This window comes from Notechis scutatus, chromosome 8, assembly GCF_049901735.1.
Source record: "Notechis scutatus isolate UNSWTSFEM ecotype Mainland chromosome 8, rNotScu1.2, whole genome shotgun sequence".
In the NCBI taxonomy this organism is placed as follows: Eukaryota; Metazoa; Chordata; class Lepidosauria; order Squamata; family Elapidae; genus Notechis; species Notechis scutatus.
In genome coordinates this window covers 20866661-20887853 of record NC_142016.1, presented here as the reverse complement: position 1 = coordinate 20887853, position 21193 = coordinate 20866661, and the positions used below count along the sequence as shown (strand labels likewise).

General features: G+C 46.2%; 2 protein-coding genes across 4 annotated transcripts; one reads left to right on the top strand and one right to left on the bottom strand.

The window, feature by feature from the left end:
- Positions 1 to 450: 450 nt before the first annotated feature.
- On the bottom strand, positions 451 to 13417 carry SMG9 (SMG9 nonsense mediated mRNA decay factor). The gene is made up of 14 exons (XM_026690055.2): positions 13276 to 13417; positions 11554 to 11722; positions 11403 to 11477; positions 9758 to 10001; positions 9401 to 9498; positions 8770 to 8882; positions 7904 to 8015; positions 7496 to 7591; positions 6576 to 6661; positions 5887 to 5993; positions 4776 to 4883; positions 3492 to 3617; positions 2533 to 2677; positions 451 to 1708 (listed from the first exon to the last, which is right to left on the bottom strand). The coding sequence occupies exons 2-14, from the start codon at positions 11707 to 11709 to the stop codon at positions 1630 to 1632; spliced, it is 1545 nt and encodes a 514-aa protein (XP_026545840.1). The 5' UTR covers positions 11710 to 11722; positions 13276 to 13417; the 3' UTR covers positions 451 to 1629.
- Positions 13217 to 20477, top strand: LOC113427537 (uncharacterized). 3 transcript variants are annotated; one of them, XM_087971033.1, is made up of 4 exons: positions 13217 to 13356; positions 16027 to 16129; positions 16340 to 16429; positions 18164 to 20477. In XM_087971033.1, exons 3-4 carry the CDS (start codon positions 16346 to 16348, stop codon positions 20306 to 20308), a joined length of 2229 nt encoding a protein of 742 aa, XP_087827159.1. In that variant the 5' UTR covers positions 13217 to 13356; positions 16027 to 16129; positions 16340 to 16345; the 3' UTR covers positions 20309 to 20477. The 3 variants fall into 3 exon arrangements, with proteins under 3 accessions (XP_087827159.1, XP_026545838.2, XP_026545839.2); XM_026690053.2 differs by lacking the exon at positions 16027 to 16129 and having other exon boundaries at positions 13228 to 13356; XM_026690054.2 differs by lacking the exons at positions 13217 to 13356; positions 16027 to 16129 and adding an exon at positions 14942 to 15158.
- Positions 20478 to 21193: the final 716 nt, after the last annotated feature.

Here is a 21193-nt window from a genome sequence, read left to right as displayed (position 1 = left end):
CCTCTTCAAACACAATGGATGAACATCAATATGAGCAAGTTGGTTTATTTACTTTTTTATTCCCAGGAAGGTTTTCTTTTTTTTAACTTTACACAGTTTTTAACAAAGGAAGTTTGAATGAAAAGAAAATTCCTGGTTGTTGTTTTTTCACTTCCTGCAATTGTATTCCAAAGATGTCTAGGGAGATTTTCAATTATCCATGGTTTTCCCAAAGGTGCTTTTTGCAAAGGGCAACTGGACTTTGTTTTTTTCCCTTTGAAACTCACTTCTCATCCAAGAAACCTCCTTCTGAACTTCTTGGATGAGACATGAAATGTTTTCAAAGGAAAAAAACCAAGAAAGTCCAGCTGCCTTTTGGAAAAAGAATTTCTGGGGCACCCCAAAGATACTAAGTCAGAAACATTACAAATAAAAATATTAGTTCCTTGCCAAAAATAAGACCCTTTAAAAAACTTTTACATCAATTTATTTGGATACTGTGACAAATTTGAATGTGCATGTTATGTATTAGGATTCTGCCACTCTTCAGATGCGAAGCAATACTGGATGAAACTCACAATACTGTCTAAAACTGGAGAGCAAACACTATATTAGAAACATAGGAGGTGAGGTTTTGATCCATAGATTTCAATTCAAAGCCATTCAATCAAGTCCATTTTGGATTGATGATTCAAGTTAAACTGAACTGAATCGACTTAAAGATCTGTTCAAAGTCAAACTGATTTTTGAAAGTGAATTGAAGACCCTAATTCAATCAAATCTTATCTTCAATCTGTATTGGACTAAATTGTTCAAACCGGAGCCAATTTGCTAGCCAAAATTGAAGGCAAAAAGAATCCAATTGCAAATTAAAAAATGAGAAGACCCTGCTATAATACTTTTCTAGATACCTCTCGTCCCACATATAAAAACGACTGTGAAAACTGCCGCATCTTTAGAATGACACTCCTCCAATACTTGCAAAGTGCAGATGATCACACAACAGTGATTTATTTTGTGTGTCTGTGTGTGTCAAAACATCCATCAAAATGGAAGCAACTTCAACAGTTTATTAAACAAGAATAACCATCCGTGCAAAAAAGAAGTCTGTCCAGTTTGCATCAGGGGACCAGGAAAAATAGGGCCAAACAGGCAGAAGGGACACAGGTTGGAATAGAGAGATAAGAAGGCAAGATACATGCCCCGCAAAATGAAAGCTTTTATGAATGACACACTGAAGTAGGGTGGAAACCCTGCGAATAAACAACACTAATTCCCCACTGATCTTTGGCCTCACCTGCTATTGCAATGCAGAGGAGTTTCATTGTCCCCCTCCCATCAGGAGACTGCAGATTTGAACCCTCCCTTGTTCAAGACCCAGCAGCTCTGGAATTAGTATAGGAGCAGCTCTCCCATCTAGGCCAGACCCCAAGGGACAAGATCCGTTTTGAACAAGATGGTCCTTTAGGGATGGCAAAGCCAATCTTGCATTTTTCCTCTTCAATCTTCCGGGACCACCGAAGGAGTTGCACCTCCCTTCTCCGGGAGACATAGCGTCCTGGGCCTCGGCATGATGGGGCAGATACCCTGGTCTGCTCCAGCTCAGGGATGGCAATGCCTCTCAGCAGTTCCAGTATGGAGACACGGTGCTCACGCCAGCAGCCGGCTATACTCAGAGAGAGCAGAGGACTTCTTGACGCCATCCCAGATGCGCGCTGCATAGTGGAACCTGGGGGGGGAATATCAGGACTCAGGTCAATGTGTACTAGGTGAAAGTTCTCCATTATGGAAAGTTCTCCATCCCTGGCAAAGGCTATGGTGTCTGATACAAGAGGTCTGGAGCACGCCAATTAGCTTCCTCCTCCATGTTGTGGCCCGCCAGCGGAGCTGGTGGCAGACTCGGACAGTGAGAGACTGGGGAGGAACATGGGCCAGTCCTGGAGTCTGGGGAAGGCTCTGACAAGGGCTCTGCATTGGAGGCAGAGAGTGGGCCAGGGCCGTCTGACAGTTATCAGCTGCCTTCAGAGTCAGACATCAGTCAGGCCGAAGAACAGCTGGAGCCTGTTCCCAGTGTGCGCATGCGCAGAGCTGCCAGGAGAAGGGAACAGTTAAGGAACAAGGGTTGACTCAGGAGTAAAGGCTCAGGTGGACGGTGAATGTCACCTCCCATAGGGAAAAAAGAGGAGTGAAAGGGGAGCGGTGTTTGCAGGAGACAATTAGTTCGTTTAATTAGGGTGAAGATTTGTTCCTGACTCCTTGCCAAGTATTTTTTGTTACAGCATGGCACTTTGAAGCTATCGGCCTGGCAACTCTGCAAGCCTGATAAGGTCTGTGATTGTAAATCACTCTTAAGAGACTGTTTGCCAGGACTTTGCTGGATGTGAATGAGAGGAATTCACATTAGCTTAAATAATGTCAGGACGAGGAGTCTGCTTCGTGATTTTGTGAAGCCTAGGTCAGAACACTCCAAGGTGTGAGACGGAGGATCTGATCTAGGATGTCTTGGCTGCCACAAGTCCCACCGGCCTTAGCTGCAGTTAAACACAGGCTTACCAGTTCTTTTCTGTCAGGATCGTATGGGAGAGCTGAGGCCGGGACATGGACATCATCTGGCTCCGAAGCTTGGCAATGAGAGACTGGAAGCTGGGGTGTCCTTTGTATCCAGGAAGGAGGGAGAAGAGAGGGCCGCTGCCCGGGGCTGTAAAGTTAAATGGAAGATGGGGTGTTTACTCCCTTTTTTGGCAAGGCCAACAAGTCCCAAAAAGACTGTGAACAATCCCACAGGAACATGGAAGCCAACGGCTACCATCCCCCATCTCTTCAGCAAGTTTATTTCTTTTCTTAGGATCCGAAAATTGAATCCCTGCCCAATTCAATATTCAAACAAATGGAAGCCCAAAAATTCTATGAACTTATTGGGACAGAACTATACAACTCATGATATTGAGCAGAAATCTGTCAGGGAGAAAAAAAAAAAACTTTGTCTTTTCCTCCCTGTTTCTCATTAAAATTATCTATTAAGCACTCCTTAGTAAAATGCAAAGCTCAGATCAGATTTTCTTTGTTTTGGAGAGAAACAGCATGCTGTATTAAAATATATACGTGTGGAGGAAAAAAAACCCAAAAGCAGGAAATGGTAGCATCCCCTCTCTATTTTCTGCCTCAAACAACCGATACAAAATTCCATAATGAAAGCAACTGCTGTTCCAAGTCAGGTTATTCTAATTAAGTGAGTATCTTAAATTCAGGTTTATCATCTTTATGTATGGGGAAGTGTTCAAAACATTTCAAGGTATTCCAAAACCAGAAGGCCTGGTTCACAGTGGACCCTGAAGTGATCTGACTCCAGAATGTGGCTGTTTTCCAGCCGGAATGGTTTTCAGTCTTGAAATGTTTTGCACGTTTGCTCTATCTGGATGTTTTATTTGGAGAGGAACTGGTCTGGAAGAAGGAAACAGAGGAGCTTTGTATTCTGACCTAAGGACAAGAAAAAGTGAATTCTCGGGACTCACTTGCTCTGGGCAGCACGTCATCTGTTTCAGAATCCATGAAGGGCAGTAAGAACAGGTTGACCTCTGTGTCCAGGTAGCTCTGTGGCAGGCCAGGGAATATGTTACAATCGAGCATGGAAAGGGTACCTATTAGGGGGGAAAAAAATATGGAACTTATAAGTTTTCCTGTCTTTTGCCAGGCTGAGCCTTCCAGGAAAAAGTGAATCCAAGTTTCTATTAGTGAGTGAATATATTTTTCTCTCTCTTTTGTGGGGGGTGGGGGGGGTACCAATTCCCTGAAAATGCATACAGCTCCTCAGAAGGTGAGTCTGTTGAATGGACATTTCCTTTGAGTGGGCATCTTCACCCTCCAAAGTTAATCCACTAGCTGACCGATTCTATACAGGAGAACCTCTGGTCATGAATGCTTCTGACCACGACCAAAAAAATCCACAGAATTTTTGAATCTGGTCATGAACACCTACTCAGGTGGTGATCAAACATGACCGACCCCTGACCCAAAATTCCTGAAGATGAAACATTCGAAGACAAAGAAACCACCAAAGTTATGGAACAAATTATGGTCCTGACCAGAGGTTCTACTGTACATCATCTAGTGCAGGGGTGTCCAACCTTGGCAAGTTTAAGACTTGTGGACTTCAACTCCCAGAATTCCTCAGCCAGCTTTGCTGGGAGTTGAAGTCCACAAGTCTTAAACTTGCCAAGGTTGGACACCCCTGATCTAGTGGAACAGCATCTGAGCATCGAATGACAGCCAGGAACAGCGTTGGTCATCAGTTAGGAGACCTAGTTAGTTCCTCCACCTTCTGGTTCCCAGGTTCCCTCTACATTTGATCCCGCACACCAATCTGGACGGCCTTGAATTTCCCCTGCTGTCCCCCGTCCCACAATTCTGCCAGAAAACACATACTCCGGAACAGCCTCCGAATCAAAAGTATATGCTCCAAATCCACGCCAATAATGCTTTGATCCAAACACAGCCCTTCCAATACTGGTTGGTCCTTTCATGAAATGTTTTGCACATCTTTTGTAAAAGATCCGTATTGCCCAAGTCTATCTTAAAAACCATACTTAAGAAAGTCAGCACTGTTTGCCTACTTAATTTTCTGCGAGACAGTTTTCAGACACAAGAAGATTTCATACTGGATGAATTCCTCCAGAGCCCATGGCAGCATCTCATATTCCTCACATCAGTTATCAGTTTGTCCACTACCCGTTTGAATTGCATTCCCAGTCAAGAACTGTAGTCCAGTCCTCCAAGTGAATTGGAAAGCAGGTCCTTACCTTTGTATTTCAGATGTGAATGCATCATAATCTTGTCAATAACAAGATGCATCTGTTTCAGGTTCCGAGGGCAGAAGTTTTCTCTCTTGGCTTTGTTTTGGAGAAAAACTAGAGATTGGGGGGGAGAATGATCAAGAATCATGAGTTCTTGTTCTCTTGTTCTCATACTTGGAGCAAGTATGCAACCTTCCATGTGTACAGGAAGATTCTGCATGATGACAGAATCTAGAAATCTGCAAGCAAAGGAGTTTAATTCTCGTGCAAGAAGAAAGGAAAAAAATACATGGAAAGCAACTATACATATACTGCTTCATAGTGCTTTACAGCCCTCTCTAAACAGTTTACAGAGTCAGGATATGCCCCCCAACAATCTAGGCTCTCATTTTACTGGCCTCGGAAGGATGGAAGTCTTAAGCTGGTGAGACTTGAACTGCCGAACTACTGGCGGTTGGCTGTCAGCAGAATTAGCCTGCAGTACCGCATTCTAACCACTGCGCCACCAGATGTCACAAGTGTCAGGCCCCAAGAATCAAGAAAGACAATAAGGAATTAATTCTAAGCGGTTTCCTTTATTGTTCCTCATCTTTACAGAGAAACCTGCAAACAAATGTAATTGCAGCATTAAATATATACTCCTAAGAATGTCCAGGGAAGAGCTGTCTTGATCAGGGATCCACGGCCCTTTGGGAACCGGGCCCCACAAGTGGCAGGCGAGCACGCAAAGGTTCATTTGCACAAGCGGCAAATACAAGCACGAAACTATCCCCCACCCCCGTTACCGCCACTGCTGCCAGTCCATAGAGCCGGATAGATGGAGGATTGCTGATCTTCACTCTCTTCCTCCCAGTTAAGCTATCTATACTTAGTAGCCTCTTGGCCCTCTGTATTACAGCCCCTTCCTCCTGGGAATCCAGACTACATTCCACCGCACACACAGGAGGGCACTATAAAGAAGGACTTGTGGTGATGCCCTTCTGTTTGGCCTCTCCTAGTCCCACCCTTCTTCACAATTTTCTACTTTAGCCACCCGCCACTTCCTGCCTCCCAGCCCAACTCCTCTTCGTTTGGAGACAGGACAATTACAGAGGGAAAAGCTTCTATTCTTCCATACCAATGTGTGGATAGTATTCGGTCCCCTCATCGGAGCCAGAAGAGCTGCTGGACTCATGGCTGGGAGACGGAGTGGAGGGCTTTACCATTTCAGCAGTCTGGAGGAACCTGCAATGGAGAAGAAAACCCTTCAACTCGTAGTAATCTTCCACCGTAAGAGGAAAGACGGCAGGATTCTTCTGTTACACTTTTCTAATTTTGTTACTACAAAAATATCTCACAATGTTAATCTTGTCAGGAAAATTTAAAGAGGGAAGACAGATTTAAAGATGAGATATAAAAATTGAGGGTGGAAGGGGTCACACTGATTTAACCACATATATAGCAATCATCCAGGAAGCATATCCCATTGGTTTCTGTCTACTAGTTGGCATTAAAGTGATTGGTTACGTTTCCTCAAAGATCTAGAAATAGAACTAAACTAAAACAGTTATACATATATCAAGCTATTCAAAATTTAGTCGTCTTTGCCATTATCAAGAGATTCCCCAAATACCTACATTCAGAGAATTAATATTTAGTGACATCTATAGATAAGATTTGAGAATTCAAGTTTTGGTTTAAAAGAATAGGTTGTATACCCACTTCTTGCCTTAAGCAGCAGGAAATGGATTATTAGAAGACTCTGGACTTAAGCAGTTGACTATAGTTCTTTGTTCACAATAGGGTTCATTCCAACCCACCTCTCACCTGTATAGGCTCAAGTCAGTAAACCAGTCTTGCACCACAATCACCACATGGCAGACGGTGAAGAGGAAGGCAGCGATCTGAAGGGACTAGAAAGAAAGAAGCTTCAAGTAAATGAGCAGAAAGGCTGGAAAGGGCCTCTGGGTGCATGCCAAAAATCATGGCCAAATTCTTGGTCTGGAACTGCGTTCACAAGAACAAAAGATCTGTTTCCTGAACTGATGACATCATGATAATCACTTTTAAGAATGGTGAATTGACTGAAGGTGCAGTCCAACTGAGATATAAGTTACAAGGAAGGAAAACTGCAAGAAGACTAAGATAACTAATGTAAGGAAGGAAGGAGCACAGGATTATGACATGGCCAAAGATGGAAGAGTAGAAATTCTCACAATGTCAGAATTAGTGGAAATTACAAAACTAACCAACTTGGACAGAAAGAAAACAAAGTGCTTTGTTTAAAAGATTGGAAGACTTTTAGGGAATTTTTGTTTTTGTTTTTTAAAAAGTGAAATGATTTATAGATTTAATTGCTGAAACAGATGAGAATTAAATAAGGGGCTAAAGAATTTCTGGAAGTTAAGAAGGAGGGGAAACAATAGGTTTAATAACATCTGTTGGAAAGAAGGTTGGAAACAATTACATTTCAAAACTTTAGAGTTATATCCTTTTGCTTTTTTTTTCTTACACAGTTTTCTTCCCCCCCTTTGTTTTCTTAAGAAATGCTTTTCACTTTATATAAAATCCCCAAGAAACATAAATAAATAATAAAAAGGAAATGAAGAAGATGGATTTATTGTCCCCGTGTTTTCCAACATTCAGATTCCTTCCGCAACGAACATATGCGGACCAGAGCCCTCACCATTAACCCATTCCTACAGCTACCTGTCCTGTGCTCTACAAAAGATAAAATGGACCATTACCTGCATCTCAACATAAGTATGGGGTAGATTGTACTCTGGAGGCAGCTTGCGGTCATTATTGATCAGGTGATCTAGGATGGAGGGACTGAGAATGGGCTACAAAAAAAAAGGAGAAGGAAAACAATTGGGAGTTTTTAGCTATCATTCCTTAGCCAGAGTAACCCACGTCCTGCCCTTGGTTCTCAACAAAAGCTAATCATCCCTCTGGAGAAAACTGAATGGAGGACGAGGGTCCTGAATACACTTGTGTAACTAATTGATATTGTTTGTGTAACCAGCTCTTGGAAGCAGCATTTATACTGAACAAATAAAAAGAGCACCAGTTTGGTCTTGTGGTAAAGGCAGCAGACTGGAAACCGGGAGATTGGGAGCTAAACCAGATCACGGAAATATCACAACATCACCGACCTGAGTATCAAGGAAGATGATTCGCTCCTGGGTAATAAAGAAATCGATTCCACTAGTCTGGTTGCCCCCACGTTCTTTGATTTCTTGGCTCTGAGTGCGAAACACGTATGTCCTACAAAAGGGGGAAAAAACATTCATGGAAAAACGAAGGAGGGCTGACAATCTATTATGGGATAAACTTCAGGGAATACATTGAATTGCTGAACCAGTCTGGTGCAACACCATGTTCAAATGTTTAAAGAGCAAAGTGGCAGGGTCTAGAGTTCAGGGTCTCTGGGAGAGGAGGAAAGCAGCTGCGCCAGCTGAAAATAATAACTTACATATTTAAAACAGGAATATTCAAACAGCAAGGAAGCTGGATGGAAATTTCCGAACTAGTAATGGATACTGGCACTGTTAATATCCATATATTCTCAACATGGTGTGGTAGAAATGATTACAATTAAGGAATCTGCCAACAGTTTGGAACATCAGAGAGACAGAATTATAGCTTTATCAAGTAACAGCAAAGGCAGAAAAAGAAAGGCAGTATGTTCCGTGGATTTACAAATCTTCACGAACTGTGCATGCGTTAGATCTGATCAATGCAATGGAAAGACAAATCAATATTATTTCATGAGATCAAATTTTAACAATGTGTTTAAAAACTAAGCTGAATTGTTTCCTGTAACTATCGTTCTATGTTTTTCCTGGTTCCTTTTGTTCTGTTATGCTACACTAAAGCAAGAAAAAAACTTCCAAACTTAACCCCCATTAATGAATTAAGAGCCCCATAACAATCTTCATTTTCAAAGCTCATTGTCAAAGCTCTTTGATCAATCTGGTATCCAATGGCAAGGCAGTTCCTCTTCCTAATGCCCACCTACCTCTGATCTTCTTCAGGTTGATTGGCTGATAGCAGTGACATCACCATGGACTTCCCAGTACCTTGCAGTCCTAATACCCCAACTACAAGCAGATCTGTTTGGTCCAGGAGGTACTAATATAAGAGAGAGAGAAATGAAATGGGGAACAATTGTAAGCATAATACCTCATAAAGCTATGATGGCAGTTTAATATGTATTATCTACATTAAAACAAAATATAACCCACTTATACTGGCTAATAATGATGGAACTTATCAATCTATTATTTGTTTGTTCACACCCTTTTTAATCTTGTTCTTCAGTAGTTTATACCAAGTTGCATTCCAGCCAAAAGTTAAGATACGTGCAAATATTTAATAAAATCACTTGTGATTCTAACCAACTTATAACAAATAGCTTGGGACAGAATGGAAAGTTTTAAAAGCAAATACCTCTCTGCGTAGAAGTCTGGGGGAAATGGTTATTTGAAAGCTATAAAAACCGACTAAAAGAAAAAAAAGCAAACGAAAAAGACATATTTGGAAAGCAACCTGTTCAAGACAACAAGCCAAATCAAAGCAGGGTTTCCAAGAAACTCGCAAGAACGGGAGATAGAGAATACAAAAAAACTACTACTAGATAATCCAGGTACCTCAATAGCACTGTCACACCAGTTCATCTGATCATCCACCAGCTTGATGCTATGTTTCATCTTCTCCGGGGCTAACAACTTTGCCTGGCCAACTACAGCTAGAAAAATCAGCAGGTGACACTTTAATCCACAGCAATGTATTGTAATATTATATCACCCATTCACTCCCCTGTTGGTTCGTTAAGTCCAGATCAAGGGCCAGCAGCCTTTAATTAAGTCCAGATCAAGAGGCAGGTCTAAACCATGCGAAGACATACCATGCCTGCCCCTGCACTGCCAGGGACAGAGGCTCCTTATCAGCTGCCACAGATACAATACTTTCCTCCAAAGAAGTTCTGCCTTTTGGTCCAGACTTACGGTCCATAATGCCGCCGGATGCAGCCGAGCCCATGCCCCGATTCTGGATCTGATAGACCGGCTGGGTGGGACGCTGGCCTTCCTTCTCCACCTTGGCCACAGCTGCAGGGGGCTGAGCAGACACCTCTGTGGTTCCAGCAGGGCCTTTGCCTTCCTCTCGGGACTTCATCAGCACAATGGGCTTTTCCATGGCAGGAGCAGCAGGAGGTGCTGGGACAGGGGTAGCGGCTGGAGCCACCTTGGACTGTGAAGACAAGCAAGCCAAGATTCCAAAATCCCTCTCAGCTGTATAGAGCTCTCTTTCTTCAGAGCTATGTCCCACTGACTTCCCCTGGAGGGAAGCCATCTGTTTATCAGATGGATTTTTTTTTAATTTCTTTTTTTAACTGTTTTTTTTACAGCTTTCAAATAACTTTTTTCCTACTTTCAATGGCTTCTTCGCTATGGGATGCCTAAAAAATTGGATCAGGCAAGAGAGCATTCCTGCTGTAGGCATTTTTCCGGTTCTGTGTTCCCTCATTCCCTCTGGAGGGAAAATATCCCATTAATAATATGAAATAAGAAAGACGGGGATATGTAGGAAGAAAACAGAGTACCCTTCTCAATTGGTCTCTTCCAAACATTAAAGTGGCAAGAAAATGTATTTAATAAATTAATATAGTCACCCAATTTAAACAATTGTGACTTTGGGCAATATAAATCAATCAATCTAGCAATTTCAGGTAGTCCTTAGCTTACATCCAGTTGCTTAGCAAACATTTGAAGTTATGACAGACCCTGAAAAAGCTATGTACAACCCAGATTTGAAGTTCCAAAGACCAGCAGTCACATGACCATAATTTACAATATTTTTGCCAGAAACTGGCGTTTACTTTAAGTTTCCAGCAAAAAAAAAACCACCCTATAGCAAAGAATGGGTTCATTTAACAACCACAGCATTCACTTAACGATGGTGGTAGTATCAGGTGACTCACTTAAGAACCATCACAACTTAAAACTGAAATTTGGGCTCAAGGAAAGTTATCAGTCGAGGACTATCTATCTATGATTTTAAAAAAATCAATACAGGTAAACAAGAAAAATCAATAGGTGGTCAGAAATCCAAACTTCCATACACTCATTCAGGCGTAGAAGTTAAATCTACTTGGCCCCAATGCCTGAGAGAAAAATTAGCAGCTAAATAAGATTGTATGGTTATCCTTGAGTGAAGAAACCTCCACTGGAGAACTCTGGACTCCAAATGATTTATCAGGTATTATAAAACCTAAAAGTGGTGTCAGGATTCCAGCAGTTACCCCAATTAAATCATGAGTCTCGAGCCAATCTTCCAAAACTTCAAAAAGATTTATTGAGAGTTAACATGTCCGGCCCTGCCTGGGTGTATCATAATTCATATTCTCCAATAAGACACATCCACAGCCAAGAGTCATCAATCATGTTCTCCAGTTAGAATTTTGCACGGCAGAAACTTCAGTCACCTAGTTACTATATTTGAAAAGCTACTTATGGAATGCACGTTTGCTTACCAAGCTGCCGCATTGCTCTTTCAAACCCCTTTCCCCCCTCCCTTTCTGTTGGCAACTCTAAAAAGACCATAGAAATATTTTATGGGTTGACAAGTGGTGGGTCATGTTCTCCTACCTACCCTCTCTGCCGGAGGTTTGGCCAGAATGATGGGTGTCTTCTGCATCACTGTCCCCACTGGTTCATCCATTGGTTCCTACAATGAAATCAGGGTCAGACTTAAGGTGGATCCCTGCCCTCATGGCCATCCCAACCGAAGTGTGGACTTTTACCCGTCGGTCTCGATCTCGGTCTCGATCCCGGTCCCAGGGGACATAGTCACGCTCTCGCCCTGGTCCAGACAGGCTTTGGTGACCCAGTTCCTTCTCCCGGTTCCAGCGACGGCGTCGTTCATACAATCCAGGTTGACTGTGCCCCGACTCCGACATCCGGCAATGGGATCTGGGAAGAGAACAAGAAAGTCCCATCTGAATTCTGAACGATTACATGAGTGAAGAAACATATGATCTGACCTTAGAAGACCTCAAGGAGGAAAAATCATTGAAACCATAAAAAAGTGGAAGTTAGACTATTTTGGACATGGGATGCGACACCCGGAAAAATACGGCATCCTTCAGTTAATCCTCCAGGGAAAGATGGAAGGCAAATGAGGTCCAGACAGCAGAAGAATATTGTGGCTTCAAAATCGAAGGGGATGGTTTTGGATAAAACTCAGCAGCACTTTTTCATGCGGCTAAATTGATAAAAATAGGATCACTGACATGATCGCCAATGTCCGATGTGACACAATAATAATAATAATAATAATAATAATAATAACAATAATAATAATAACAATAATAATAATGGAGAAACATCATCTGAAAGTATCAGGACGCTTTGAATATGAGGACCAAAGGCAAAGCGTAATCTTGGAAGCACTGGGTGTATAGGATTGGGGATGCAGGTTGAAGATACACATCTCTACTACTATTCATTAGGGGTGGAATTGCCTGAGCCCTCAAAGAGCAACACAGGTAGTCCTTATTTAGCAACTGCTTTGTTTAGCAACCATTCACAGTCATGACTGAAATGGAAAAGCAACTTTGTGGCCAATGCTCATATTTAGGATCTTTGAGGGAAAGCAAAGGAAAACCAAGTCAGATAGGAAGCAGTCACGGTTTCACTCAGTGACCACTTAATAACCAAGTTTCCAGTCCCAATTATGTCACTAAATGTGGACTACTTTTTACATGGCATTCATGTATGTGAAGGTTAGACTTTTCCCTAGACTCCAAAAATGTAAATCAGACTGGGGAGACCGAGTGAGCTTAGCTGTGAGTTATAGATTTTTTTTTTTACTTTAATGTCTTATTCTTCCTATTCTATTGTGTGTTTGACCCATAAGGGATGGAGGAAGAAATACCATCTTTAAGGCAGTTTATAATTCTGAAATAATATGCTGCAGAGAGAATAAGAGAGAACATGCAATGTCCCCTACATTTTTGTTATTACAGGGTTGTTTTTTTATTGTTTTTGCTGGTTGTTCTTGGATTGTGTTGTTTAGCTTTGTGTTTTAATTGCGTTATGCTGCCCAATGTTACATGCATGGGGTGGACAGCTATATAATTTCAATAACTACATAAACAAATATAAGTGATCTAAATAAGGCAGAACATATTGGGGAAGCAGAATGCAAGCAACAAATACTACTGAGCATGTGCAAAGTGCTGCAGTTCTGACGAACCATCACAGAGCATCCAAAGTTTGGGATTAAAAAAGCACAATTTCTAGGGAGAGATGGGCCTATAATAATTGGCGGAGAGATACACTCCCAGCGAAGTCAGATGTAGTTGCTAAGCAACCGTCCGTGGACGGATACGAGAGAAAGAAGACAGCCGCCGGAACTATGTATCTCTCGCGGAAGGATAACGATCGCTTTTTTTCAACGTTCGCGGAAGAATATTGGCGCACTGAAGCGGGAACTACCTATTCTCAGTCCCTCAAAGCAATACCTGATCAGCGGAGTCTCGAAAGCCGATAAGAACCTCGCTTATGGAAGAAGCACTCCGGCCCAGCGTCACGTAAAGCAGAAGGTAGCGTCAATGGGGGAAAAGCTCGTTGCGAGGCAGTTGGGATTAGTGATGTGCGGTCACGGAAGAAGCAGGGAAAGAACCTCGTCGGCCACCGTTGTTTGAGGTAGCGCGCAGGCGCAGGAAGTCATCATTCGTCCCGAGCTAGAGCACCGTTTGCTTTGACTTTGCGCATGCTCCCTCTCCACGTCAAACCTCTGTATGTTGGTTGGGTGGTCGTCAGCGGTTAGTCGTCGCGGCAGTTCGCGCACGTGCGCATGCGCCAAAGCCTACAAAGTATGAGCCTAGAGAGGCTTAGAGCGGGAGGGGCGTGTCTTGAAACTGGAATCTATTGGGTGGATTTGAGACAGCCTTAGTATTATATAGCGCCACATAGTGGTGGAGGCGGGAAATTAACGATAGCCCTTGACTACCATCTCCATTGGTTTGGGGCTGAGGACGATGGTATTTGTTGTGCAGCAAAGAACGTTTCAGTTTTTCTGCCTCCTCCGCCAAGGAGTTCATGGTTATGAGTAACTAAAGACCATGAAGAGAAGTTTAAGTTTTATATAGTTAAATAATATAAAACGTAGTCCAGGCTCTCAAATCTGGGCTGCACAAATCCAGACATGGCAGCAAAATGACAAATATAACTTTTGCACCTTAAAAATCCCAGCCGGATTTTTACGACTCTGATCCGTTAACCGTCTTCTGTTCCAAAGCAATGCATGCTGCTTCCAAAGTGAAACGCCTTGACTTCAGTACCATGCGGTGGAAAGGGGAGGCGAGCGGTCTCTCGCGATTGCAAAATCCAGTGTATTCTAATACTGTGGAGATCCTGTTTTTTTCAACCTTGGCCCTTTTTAAAAAGTTGGATGGATTTCAATTCCCAGATTTTCTAGATCGGGAATTTGGGGAGTTGAAGCGCCCGCCCCTCTTAAAAGTTGCCAAGACTTGATGGCGGATAATTGCAGATAATTGTGTAAAGATAAGATCGAATAGAATAGAGCTGGAAGAGACCTTGGAGGTCTTCTAGTCCAGCCCACTGCTGAAGCAGATCTGGACTCCCAATCCTTGCAAATGAAGAACGTCCTGCAGGAATTCGGTTTCTAGAACAGGCTTGCTGCGTTGGTAGCAAAGCCACCCCTCAGCCAGGGAAACTCCTTGGGATCCACAGCCTAGCCTACCTTACAGGGTTATTAAGAAGAGGGGGTAGAAAAACCGCATGCTTCAGCTCTGAGCCACCTCCAAGAACAATGCCCCGAACGCCCTTTAGCCAAGGACCTCTGCCTGTTGGGAAATGACAGCAACCAGTTCCAGGCACAAAAACCAGCTGGGTGACCTTGGGGCCAGCCTCATTTTTCTCCACCCTTAGGAAGCAAAAGCAATAACAAAAACCACACCCAAAATCTTGCACAAAAAAAAAAAAAAAAGCAACTGCACGGACTTGTGATCCATCCTTCCATCCGAGCTCGGCTTATTCTGTAAAACTGCAGCGGAACGCCCGAATCCCTAACTTGCAAACAGCAGCCAAGGAAGGAAGGAATCTGGAAGGCTGGACTACAACTTCCGGCAACCTTTGCTCCTCTCCGCATGCGCAGTCCGTTCCGCTCCCGGGCTTGGAAGCGCCGCCGCCACTGCCATTGCGCTTCGGGAAGCGGAGGTGGTCGCGGGGCGCGCGTGCGCGTGTGAGCCGGGGGCAGGCCGGTGCAGGGTCGAGGTTGGGGGAGGGGTCCTCTGGCCGGGGGCCCCCGCCGAGCATCATGCGGGGCTGGCCGGGAGTTGCTGCTGCTGCTGCTGTTCGGCCTGCCGGATCGAAGTAGGAGGCAAGTTCGCAGCCAGCCGCGTGCGGGTTTCGCCTTTGCAGAGGGAGGGAGGGGCCCCCGGGATGGGGGCTGGGAGGAGAAGAGAAGGAGGAGGCCTCATTCTGCAAAGGGAATAGGGGGTGGAGTGGGGGGGGGCTCTGAAGCATCCCACCTCTGCCCTCGCCCCCCAACTCCCTGGGGACTTTCAGGATTGCAATCGAGGGGGAAGCCTGGGAGTTGTGTACCCGGAGGGCGCCCGGTTGGGGGAAGGAAAATGGGAAAGGTGGGATTATATATGGGTTAGTTAGGGGTCAGGAGGTGGCTCCGGTTGTTTGTCAGGCCCGTTGTTGTGGCTAAAAAAAATAAGCATTTCACGAATGAAAGGGAGGTGGGGTGTCCAACCCACGGTTTGCAAGCAGGTCCCTTTTTATAGGTGTGATTTTCCCCCTACACACACACTATGGGCACACACCGGGAGGGGGCTGCAGAGTCGAAGAAAGTCCCAAGCTGCCTCTTAAGAAAGCACCTCCAGAACAGCATCCAAATGGCAATAGCACTTAGACTTATTATACTGCTTCACGGTGCTTTCACAGTCCTCTCTAAGCGGTTTACAGAGTCAGCCTCTTGCCCCCAACAATCTGGGTCCTCATTTTACCCACCTCGGAAGGATGGAAGGCCGAGTCAACCTTGAGCCGATCAGGATCGAACTGCTGGCAGTCAGCAGAATTAGCCTGCAGTTTTGCTTTATAACCACTGCAGTGCTAGGAAGGGAAGGAGGGAGGAAAGAAAGAAAGAAAGAAAGAAAGAAAGAAAGAAAGAAAGAAAGAGGCAGGTAGGAAGGAATAGCAATAGCATTTATATTTATATACCGCTTTATAATTCTTTACAGCCCTCTCTAAGCAGCTTGCAGAGTCAGCCTATTGCCCCCAACAGTCTGGATCCTCATTTTACCCACCTCGGAAGGATGGAAGGCTAAATCAACTTGGAGCCTGGTGAGATTCAAACTGCCAAATTGCAGGCAGCCGGCAGTACTGCATTCTAACCATTGGCTCTCCTAAGTAACTTGGGGGGGGGGGGCATCCATCATAACTTTGAACTGTCCCTTAAGCGAGCAGACATTAAGCAAGGACTACCTGGACTCCTGGAGTCTCAATTGCCAAGGAAAAAGATCGCACCAGAGGGTTTCTCCTTCTCTTTTTCAGGACACGATGGATTTGGTGACAGGGATGGATGTTGGCGCCGAAATCGAAGTGAACGAATATGGAGACCTGGATGAATTGCCTCTGCGTTTGGTAGGGAGCAGGCACTATCGTCCACTTTTCAATATGGAATCGGGGGATACCTGAAAGGTGGTTTCTAGAAGCTCTCTGACCAGATGGTTTATGGAGTGCCATGCAGGCAATTACCCTGACATCAGAATTTTTGGGAAGGCGGAAACACGGTCACAAATCAGATATCCAGCTCTTGCTTATCAGTGGAGCAAGTGGCCAGTTTTAAGTTTCTGGGTGTTACCATAAAAGAGGAGCTGACTTGGGGTGCCCACATTGCAACCCTGGTCAGAAGGGCCCAGCAGAGATTATACTACCTGAGACTTCTTAGGAAATAACAACTGAATGAAAAACTGCTGGTGACCTTCTACCACTGGACCAAAGAAGAGTACCTTAATTTATTGCACCTGTGTTTGGTTTGCCACTTGCACAGTGGCAGATAGGACAGCACTCCAGAGGGTTAACGTCATTGCCCAGAGGATCATGGGTTGCCCTCTCCCCTCTTTGGAAGAGCTTTATAGCTCCCGCTGCCTTAAGAAAGTTCAAAACACTCTCTAAGATCCATCTCATCCTGGGTGCCACTTTTTTTGAACTATTACCATCTGGCAGACAGTACAGGATAATAAAAACAAGGACAAACAGGCTGAAAAACAGCTTCTATCCCAGGGCAGTAGCTCTGTTGAATTCTACTGTATAGCGCAGTGTTGGTGTGGTGTCAGGGTTTTCAATTCAATGTGGAGTGTGAAGGATGTGTGTTTGGGTTTATTTTCATGGTCATGATGTGCACTGAAGATGGTGTTTGATTTCGTTGTACGAGGTGCAATGACAATAAACTAAACTAAACCTAGTACAGGGGTCTCCAACCTTGGCGACTTTAAGACTTGTGGATTTCAACTCCCAGAATTCCTCAAGAGCTTTACTCCTCCTCCTGAGGAGGAGCAAAACTGGCTGAGGAATTCTGGGAGTTGAAGTCCACAAATCTTAAAGTTGCCAAGGTTGGACACCTCTGACCTAGTATCCCTTTTGAAGTTTCCGGAAAACCTCTCCTAATTTGGGGACCTTCTTTTTGTTTCCTAGTTTGTGGGTTATTGTTGGAGATGATGGTACCAAAATAAAAACCCAAAAGGGTGCCTTAAGTCTTGCAAAATGCTTAACGTACCAATTTTACCTCTTAAAAAACTCCTGAACCCTCACACAGAACAGGCCCAAGTCTCTTTGTTGTGGAGCGTAGTCCCAGAAAAACAAAATTAAATCTGGGAGAGCGATTGTTCAGATTTCAATTTAGGGGTGAATTTGGCCAGGAACCCGAAGGCTGGGGTCCAAATGCCGTTGTTTGGTGCCAAAGATCATGGAAGGCCCCCATCAGCAAGGTTTTGTGGTCAGGAATAGTAATAATATAATCCAAACTTCTGAAGAGGATTTTAATACATGCATCTGGATTAGAGAAGGTAATTGTCTTGATCTTGGGTACAGATGCGATGATGTGCTCTGCCTGTGTCGGGCTGGGTGGATAATCTGCGGCCTCTAATTTTTGCCGTCTTTGGAGCCTTCAGTAACTACCGCAGTGGTTGAAAACTGGAGGTGTCATTTTCTGCCCTTTAGAGATGCAGAACAGGGGGGTGGGGGGGGAAGCTGTACTAAAAGTCCTAAAATCAACATTTTAAAAATGACCCCAGCTAGACCGAGTTAGGAGGCTGAACTAGATGACCTGTCAGGTCCCTTTTAGCTTATACGTCCTGTGATTCTTTCCACCCCCAGGAAAACATCCAGAATTGCCTCTGCCTGGAATCCGTGGATGTCTCCAGCAGCGACGACGATGGGGAATCCCACCTGACCTTCTTCTTGCCCGTCAGGCGGCCGCCGCGCCCCTACCAGCGCCGTTCGATCCACCGCCCCACCGCCCCGGCGAAGCTCTCCGCTTCCGAGAAATGGATCCCTCCCTTGTTCTCCTGCCCTTTGCGGCCCGGAGGTCCTCCCCCTCCCGGAATACCAGCCTTCGGTGCCTACCAGTGCCAGAAGTGCCTGCAGGTCTTCATGGAGGAATGGCACTACACCCAGCACCTCCAGGACCACGCTCAGGAGGAGGAGCAGGTGGCCCAGCTGCACGCAGCCCAGGTCCCCGCCCGTGTCCCGTCCCCACCCCGCAAGCTCCGCTGCTTGGAGTGTGGCAAGCGGTTCCTGCGCCCGGAGCAATTTGCACGGCACACCAAGTGGCACCTGAAGCTGGTGCGCCTGGGCATCAAAGTCCATCACAGAAAGGTAAGTCAGCGCTCCTCCCAAGTTTCGTATGTTTACAAGCCTCTTGGTGGCACCAGGAACCCCCCGGAAGGAAAAGAAGTTTCGGACCTCCCGGTCATGCAGGAGGTTCTCAGCCAGCCAGCCGGCCTGCCGTTCGCCAGGCCTCAAAGGACAGGCAAGCGGAAAGCCGCCAAGCACCCAAAGAGGAAGAGCGCAGAGAGCTGGCAGCCTCAGGAGCTGCTCAGCTCCACCCAAGCCGGGAACTCCATGGCCGTCCTGGATGGGGCCACCGGGATCAACCTTCTGCAGCCTTGGCAGAAGCAGGAAGGTGTCCTGGAAGGCCAGGTGGCCGGCGGTCTCTTCCAGCCGGCGGTCATGAGTGCCGAAAACCAGATCATCATTCTGGACGGCGATGAGGCAGAGGCTGTGCCTGTTGCCGCCGAGCGGCATTACGCTGAGCTGCAGACCAGCGTGTTCGACGGCCAAGCGGCCACCAACGCCGTGCAGCCGGTGTTCCTAAGAACCGAGGAGCAGGCAGCCATCCTGGAAGCTCCGGTGAGCACCAATCCCCTGCAGGCTGGCGGAGTCAAGGACCAGGAGGCCGCCGGCCCTGAGTGGGTCGACCAGAACCCTTGCACTGTTTACCGGACAGTGCTTCTGCAAGCAGACGATCAGGCGGCTGTCGTGGACGGCCAAGCGGAGCCCGGTCCTTTCCAGCAAGTGATCATTAAGACCTCCGAGGTCTCTCCCACGCTCTACCTGGATCCTCAGATGTCCTCGCTGGGCCCTGCCGCCTTCCATTTGGTCCCTGAGCCTCAGTACATCACCTTCCCTTACGGGAATTCCCTGCCTCTGGACCACAGCGAGGCCACCGTTGAAGGAGAAGAGGCCTGGGAGTCGCAGGAGGCCAACTTCTGCCTGCCCAATTTGTACCAGGCAAGCAAGCAGCAGCAGCAGCAGCAGCCCCCTTCCGTTGCGACCACCAGCCCCCGCAGTCCAGTGGTGATGCGGCTGCTGCCTTGCCCTACAGGGGACCATCCCGAGGTCTTGGACCTGGAGTACGACACCGGGGGCGGCATTCCAGTGGCCTCGGAGCCGTGGGACGTCAATTTGCACGCCGGGCAAGAGACCCCCAGCCCCAGCCTGGCGGCAGAAGACGGCTTCATCGTGGTGGAGATGGAGAGCGAGTTGGGCCAGCAAGGCTTGGTGGTAGGCGAGCACCATGACCGCCCCCAGCAACGGACCTTCCAGCGAGCCAGAAAGCCGCCCCTGCGCCAGGGCAGCATCTGGCGCTTTAAGTGCCCCGACTGCGGGGTCTGCTACAGCCAGCACTCCCAGCTGCGCTCGCACCAGAAGGGGCGGAAACGCCGGGGAAGGAGCTTCCTGTGCGAATGCGGGTCTCCCTTCCGGGGCCTGCTCCACCTGTTGCGCCACCAGCTCCGGCACCTGGAGGAAGCCCTCTTCATTTGCTCGACCTGCGGGAAGTCACTCCGAGGACACGCCGGTTTGCAAAGGCACAACTCCTGCCATCCCAGCCTGGCTCGTTTCAGCTGCCCTTGTGGCGTCCACTTCCGGCGTTTGTCCCGTTACCTCTGGCATCACGTCAGGAGCCAGCGGCCCGGCTTGCGAGTGTACACCCTCGCAGGTTTCCTCTCATCCACCTGAGCTGGGTGGGCAGTTGAGACCAGCTGAAGGGCAGGAGGGGGGGTGGGAGCGTTTAAAGTTGGTGGTGGTGGTGATCAGTCGGGGCCCATTCGCTGATGGTTACTGTCTGATGTTTGTTTTAATTTCCCCCAATGTAATTAATATAAAGATTAAAGAGCTAAAATCCTGAGCCCCTCATGTGTTGCTTACCTGTGGGGAGTGGGCAGGGGGAGGTATAGAGAGGGAGGTACCTTCCAACCATTTAGCAGGAAATAAATTGCTTTGGCTGGAGCTGATGGCATTCTTCCCCGGTGGGTCCAATATTTATACCAGACCGATTGACAATAGTCCTATGCAGGGAGTTCTCGCTCATAGTCCACAATTGTCACCAGCAACTCTGCTGTTAACTTTGACCTCACATGATCTCAGTCCCGTCACAGTCATTAAGTGAACCACCTGCGGTCAATCAGCAAGCCGTCCCCTGACCACAGCCTGCGATTTTACTGCAGTCATCTGCCTGGGCTCTGTTGGAAGTCGGCTGGGAAGCTTGGTGATCATGTGACCGCAGGGCACTGCAGCGGTCGTAAGCATGAGGACCGGTCATAATGTTTTTTCAGTGATGTCATTTTGGTTGCTAAGCAGGGCAGTCGTTAAGGGAGGTCTGCCTGTATGCTGTTTTTTTAGGCAAGTGTTTATAAAATCAGACAATTACAAATTCTTTGGGGAAGGCACTTTCTTGTGATAAGAGAATAGGAACTCTTGGCTTCCTTTTTTGACAGCCTTCAATAGCCGCCCGATCCCCGACATTCGTCATTCAGCAGGTCGTAGATGGGAGAGAAGATGGAAAGTCTGATCTCCATAGCTTGCAACCTTCCCGTCTTCCCCACTTCCTTTCCCCCAACAGCT

Excerpts from the sequence above, each read along its gene's own strand:
- LOC113427537 (XM_087971033.1), top strand. The coding sequence starts at position 16,346 with ATGGATTTGGTGACAGGGATGGATGTTGGCGCCGAAATCGAAGTGAAC. Across the intron at positions 16,430-18,163 it reads ATGAATTGCCTCTGCGTTTG|GAAAACATCCAGAATTGCCT; the intron begins GTAGGGAGCAGG and ends TTCCACCCCCAG.
- SMG9 (XM_026690055.2), bottom strand. The coding sequence starts at position 11,709 with ATGTCGGAGTCGGGGCACAGTCAACCTGGATTGTATGAACGACGCCGT. Across the intron at positions 8,883-9,400 it reads GGTGTGACAGTGCTATTGAG|TACCTCCTGGACCAAACAGA; the intron begins GTACCTGGATTA and ends CTCTTATATTAG. Across the intron at positions 2,678-3,491 it reads TGACGTGCTGCCCAGAGCAA|CCCCGGGCAGCGGCCCTCTC; the intron begins GTGAGTCCCGAG and ends TTAACTTTACAG.